This window comes from Leuresthes tenuis, unplaced genomic scaffold, assembly GCF_036924035.1.
Source record: "Leuresthes tenuis unplaced genomic scaffold, fLeuTen1.0.hap1 SCAF_4, whole genome shotgun sequence".
Classification (NCBI taxonomy): domain Eukaryota; kingdom Metazoa; phylum Chordata; class Actinopteri; order Atheriniformes; family Atherinopsidae; genus Leuresthes; species Leuresthes tenuis.
In genome coordinates this window covers 12211618-12218022 of record NW_027325358.1, presented here as the reverse complement: position 1 = coordinate 12218022, position 6405 = coordinate 12211618, and the positions used below count along the sequence as shown (strand labels likewise).

The window sequence follows — 6405 nt, the reverse complement described above, 5'->3', positions numbered from 1 at the left end:
AAATAGATAACAGCTCTAGATAAGCATTTGTATCCGTGTGTTTATGACTGTGCCAAGAAGGAAAAAAGTGAGAATGGTTTCCATAGCTACATGCAAATTAAACAATGTTAAACTGCAGGGCACTGATTGCCAGTGGTAATGATCACAAATGGTATTGGCCTTGTGGAGGAATGGTTACACAACACATGTATACTGTTGTTATTGTTGAATGGACACACAACAAGCAATGCTGGTGTAAAAAAATATCTTGGATATCAAAATATTGTATCTTTTAGGCCCACAGTTTTGATTACAGTTTGATTACAGTTTTTTTCACAGCACAGGAAATAGTACAGAAACAGGGAACAATGAGGCAATAGCGGGTGATTGAATAAATAAATAAATGAGTGTGCATAAATGAATGCTTTTGCACTTTATGAGCAGATAGGCGACTAAGATCCACCTCTCTGCAGATCTTTGCTTTGGTAATCTTACACATTTTGTTTCCTCAAGCGCTTGAAAGCAGCATAACTGGCTCCTGCAGTTTGACCTCAGTCGTTCCGCTGCTTAGTAACCTTATTTACACCGGTTACAGCACCAAATATGGAGCGCAGGTGACGGCATCACTGGCATGCCCGGTTACAAGGAAACAGAGCGCGAGGAGGAGGGACTGCGGTTGCGCGTTCACGTCATGGTTTTGCACTCAACGCGTTCCCCCGGGGCTCTTTTACTACCGGATGATCCATATATGGAGGTTTGTGTGTGAGTCTCTGTGTGTGTTTGTGTGTGCGAGTGAGTGACGTGGTGCCTGCCTGGATGTGAGACTGTGGGGGGAGCAGAAAGTCCCGGGTAACTACAGACACGGTATCTTTTTCTCTCTACGTAAATTTTTCGAATTGCTTGCCCTGTTTTTTTAAATGATTTTATTACCAGAATGTAAACACTAACTGACAAAATCTCATGATGCTGAACTTGAATGAAATTCATTCAGTTAAAACACTTCCTCAAACACTGTACGGGAAATCTTTCATGAGGCCTCTTTGTTGAATATCTCATAATTAATTATAATAGCCTACTATAATTACAAAGTAACGTTCCTGTAGAGTGAAGCTGCTATTTCTCCCATCAAATTGTGAACATAAGACATATGATAAGATATATAGATGTATTATACGTTAAACAATCTCAACATAACCTAGAATGTGCTTTGGAATATTTCATAATTCTAGGTAATGGTCGGTTAGATTTTCAAAATCACGTTGTTATTATGGGCTGCCTTCTTTGAAATGGTAATACTCGCAGCAGCTTTCAGGAGTAAAACTAAAGTGTTTTTTTCTCCTTTTTGAAGCACTATGTCAATACATTCACATATTGACATCCAACTGCTTACAGTAATCCGTGCATAAAACACATAGCTATCAAAAGAAAATCAACTCGTTTCAGGAGGAAACAGAACAAATTTAATTCCGTATTTGTGGAGGTGGACGATAAGAGGATGAAAAAGAGAAAGATAGAATCATGTAAATAATAAATGCAACCTCAAAGAATCGAGTCAGCTAAATTAGGCTCAACAAGAATGAATCTAAACAATAAAAGAGATTAACTGTGAGGGTAAAACGGCAGACGGAACAGATGGTATGTGTGTGTGGTGCAGCTACAGCAGGTGTGGGCGGCGCCTGATTGTCACTTACTGGGGAATGAAGTTCACTTTACGTCATAGAGGAAATAAAACGGCGCCCTACAACTCACACGCTCTCATTTCTCCGAGCACAACAGCTGGTGTACAGCCGAAGTCCGAACTGAGATACAATAGAAACAAGAAAGAGGAGTAATACATTGGACAGAAAACCTGTCGTCTTTGCTGAAAGTGCCAAAACAACCGTGCGTAATTACGCAAGAAAACAATGAGTTCTACAACAGCAATGGAAGTGAACGTGGAAGCCAGGCGGATCTTGGCCGTGTCGATAAGCAAGCTGTATGCCTCCAGGACCCAAAGAGGGGGACTGAGACTCCACCGAAGCCTCCTACTATCCATGGTAATGAGGTCTGCCCGGGATATCTATCACTCTTCCCGGGAAAGCGAGGGGCCAAGCACGGCGCAGTCCACTCCAGAGGAGCCAATGGACACCAGCTCCAGCGCCGGAGAACAAACGAGACTGTCAGAGGCTCAGCCTGAGCCACAAGCAGCCGTGAACGTGGTCGAAACGACCCCAAAGGAGCCTGACTATAAGGAGGACGATCATGATTGTGAAATCACAGAGGACAAAGAGAACTTGAGCCCGGCGAAACAGTCCAGGAAACGCCGGGGCAAGGCGTCGGCGGCGCCTGACTTCCTTCCCAGTAAGAGGGCGAGGCTGGAGCCCGGGGAAGAGAGGTATGCGGCCCCAGTGAGCAGCTGTCGCACCGTGGTTGGGGAGACCCTGTCCACTTTGTCTCTAAATCGGGTTATACCTGCCTTCTGAACAGATGGAGGGAGAAAATAGCCTCCTATGAGACTTAAGTGGAGCGATTCTCAACTCCCTGTCAACCTTTAGGGGCAGTTTGATCCCTTTGCGCACTAAGGAGCTGACCTATATCAGCAGTGCCGAGACAAAGGGATTACAGGTGCCATGGGGCGAGTTCTCCGGTCAAACTCAGTGTGCCTGCTGGGCTGGTAAAGCCCCTGCAGAGAACAACAAGCACAGAGGGTGAAGGAACAAGCCAAAAGGAGCTACAGGCTGGAAAGTTTGAGGAAAAACTGAAGGGGAACTGGTTGTGTTGTTTTCTGATGACTCACCTTCAGTTCAGTAAGTTCAAACAAGTGACTGCTGCTGAGTCAAAACGTGTGGATGTGTGAATCAGCCTAGAGTCAGTCAGAGAAGTAGTGAAGTGGTAAACAGTTGACCACATGACAACACACGCACAAAACTAAGACTTTCAGGGTATTTCCTGTCTTCATAACCAGAAATATGACTCAAACACCGAAAGAGGAAGGACGGTTGAGGCAGACACTGCCACGGACACTTTTATACACACACACACATCAACTGCTGCTGTGGACTTTGATAAATCGATACTACTGCTTGGGGACTGTCCTACATACTGCATTCACATGGTGCTTTTTCAAATGCAGGCTTTTCCACATGGGGTTGGAAGCCTATTCATCTAAACCTTCTGTGTTTTATTGTCACTGAACTTATCTTGTTCATGTCTGACCTGTGAAAAAACATTACCTCACACTCTGAGCTGCTTTTTGTTTGTGTGATTGAATTAAAGTTGTAAATATTGGAAATAAACTTTTTAAATGAGTAATAAGTTGTCCTGACATGTTTGTTTCTTAATAATGAAGGAGGTTTCAGAAAAGTTTAAAGCTTCCGAAAATGACAGATGTACTTAAACACCTCCCCACACCCAATATATTTAGAAATTAAAGGGCTGGTGGTTTACATTAGGCCTCAGCTCACAGGGTCAATCCTTTTTAAGAGGGACGAGGCTGGTACAAGCCAGTGCCAGCCTGGCTTGCTGCTGTTAATCTCCTGCTCACAATAAGACACACACAAACAGCCTCCCTCGTCGTACCATTTCCTGTGGATTACGACAGAATTCTGAATCACATTCTATTCCCAATATGACCTGACACTGATTCATAAAGGGGATATTAAAAAAGTTATGCAACCTCACAGCAGCAGCTGGGGCCAAACACAACGGCTGAATAAAGCAGAGAGCAGGGGGTGGTGTTTATAGCCTGTAGGCTTCTTCATCATCAACTTCCTGCCAGCTCCCTGGAGTCTTACAGCACTGTGAGTGCACCCTGATGGTGATAATGTCAATCAGGTTGTCAGCATTATTGCACTCGAATAACAGGCCTGTTGCTCTAAATATCATCCGCACACTCACTTCTCTCTCACAAATTGATAAAACACGAAGAGAAAAACAAATAAAACAATACGGAAGAAAAACTTAGCGCCACTGATAGGCTGAGAAAGAGGGGGAAAAAAGCTGAATGAAATACTTTCTTTAGTTTCCGTAAAGGATGATTCTGATCTTAAAACACCTCACACTCACCATTCTAACTGCTTTGATGTGGAATTATGGCAAATTCACTTCAGGAAGTTTGACGAGAGGGAGCGTCAGAAAAGCCATAAACAAACCATCAGTTTGGATACATGCCACAAAAAACTGACAAATATCCTGGGTGGTATAGGGCAGCGAGGAGAGTTCAATATGGTAATAATGTGACTGTTAACTTAAGTTTCAAACACTCGCAGCATATTTTAAACATGAATTGACTGCAGAAGACCATTTTTCAAGTGACAGTTTGCTCCATTGTTTCTCCAAAAGCTGTATACATAGTTTAGGCCAAATGGTGTAGTCACAGATCTGCAAGTTACCCATACTGTCGTGGAGACTGGTTATAAACTTTGTACTCAAAATGACACAGATAGTCACTCTCCACCTTAGTCCGGAGGATACAGTGTCTATGATTTTCCTGAAAAAAAAAAAGGAAGAAAAAAAAAGGGGGTTGGGTGTCATACAGTAATCTAGTCTATTTGTATTCTCCTGTGGAGATTTTTCTGAATTCACTGAATATTTTATCGCATGCAATAGAAGATGAAATCCTCAAATTCTTTGTAATAATACACTGATTGAAGTTATTTAGTAACTTGTCGTTCTAACTGAAGACCAAGTGAGATGATCAGCCAACTATCATAACAGTTTTGCGGCTATAGCTACAGTCTATTTTCATGAAGTTAACCACAGATTATTTGTCAATCTATTTCAGAAGACATCACTCCGTGTCATCATTACCTCTCTTTTTCCACAACTCTAGCACTTCACCCTCTTTCCCTTCTTTTTAAAAAAATGCTTGCCATTTTTGCCATCATCATTTTTGAAAGCTTCCTTAAACAGAGGCAATGTCTATTTCTGACTACGTATGACAAGACATGTGAGAGGTTCATTGAATGAGCAAAAAAATCTGGGGTAAAAAATTGCATTGAGAATCACTGATAGAAAACGAGTCATGTTTTGACAAGACCTCACATGCGTGGATGTTGTTTTCATAAATCAACGGACAGCAGCTGCGTTAACACAGTGTGATGATAATGCCAGCAAATATCCACACAGCATGAATGGTCACTTAAACCCTGAGATCAGAGTTTTATCACAGTGACCCTGATCTGCCAACTGCAGTGTTGGCTTAACATTTAAAAACAACCACAAGATCTGGGTCAAACCATATGGGGGACTGTTGATGTCATGTTTGTTTTCTAAATTCATCCATAAATCCTCTTTCAAGCTGCAGTAATGGTTTAGCTAGGTGGGATTTTTAGAGTGTAAAGGCATTTATCATTATGCCAAACAAGTCAATAAAATGATTGATTCATGGACAAAAACAATGCCACTCTTCACTCTCATTTGAATTAATTTACACGGATAAGACAACACTTAGGCGTGGTCTTAATTTCAACAGTCCTACTCACTCACACACAGTAATGATGAAGTTGAGAGTCTTTTCAGAGTCACTGACATTAGTCACCACATTTCTCATATTTACATCATTCTGTGGTGTGAAAGAGTAAAAGTATTAACCGGCATCCTGTTTAAACTCTCCAACATTTCGTCTTTAAGGAACCTCCGATAGGTACCATTAATATTGGATTGATTCCACCAAAGTGCTCAGAGGAGATTCAAAACTCAAGTTATTCACCGACAGGTACAGCAGCAGTAGTACATAGTGTTCCTCACAGCTACATAAGAAAACAACATGTCCTTGAACAGCACATGTGCTCCAGTCGAACACTGCTACCCACATATTTTGAAAACAGGCCTATTGTGTCTTAAATCAACAGTTCCCACGTTTCAAATTGAATTTGCAGTGTGTCAAAGGAACCTTAATGGAGCCAGAGCAAACCTTTCACTCAGGGAAATACAAGAATTGATGTTTTGTTCCCTTTTATTTCAGAAAGCCTTTCAGCTTTATGAAGAGACACTCAAATGTGTTCTCTTGTTTCCAGGAAATCTATTTCTCCAGCAAGTAATCTTCAAGGGCCATCAACAGCTATTTGCCGGTAATCAACAGTTTCTCCGACCTTTTATTTGAGGTGTGACTTGTCTTAGTGGCTGTGCAGTTTTTTAGGTGTTACTGGTGTGGACCTCTGTAAGACAAAGTCCTTTTTTCAGTGATTTTGGTCTGTAAAAATATTTAGCACACTGCAGTTCTTTTCAGCAATACTGGCAGAAGTGTTTAAGTTATCAATGACTACTTTATCAAAAAATAAGTCAAAGTCTGCACAAAGTTTAAAGGGAAAAAATCCCATACATGCTAACATGTGACATTTTAGGACCAGTTAACGTTTATGCAAAATTTATGCAAAATGTAAAAACATATATTGCTTATACTTACTTACTTAGATTACTGGGCCAAGCAGTTAACGAGGGCAATAT

The 6405-nt window shown here is 41.4% G+C and overlaps 1 protein-coding gene across 1 annotated transcript; it reads left to right on the top strand.

The window, feature by feature from the left end:
- Window positions 1-1693: 1693 nt before the first annotated feature.
- ier2b (immediate early response 2b) lies at window positions 1694-3273 on the top strand. Its single transcript, XM_072384612.1, has one exon. The coding sequence runs from the start codon at window positions 1884-1886 to the stop codon at window positions 2439-2441; it is 558 nt and encodes a 185-aa protein (XP_072240713.1). The 5' UTR covers window positions 1694-1883; the 3' UTR covers window positions 2442-3273.
- The last annotated feature ends 3132 nt before the right edge of the window (window positions 3274-6405 follow it).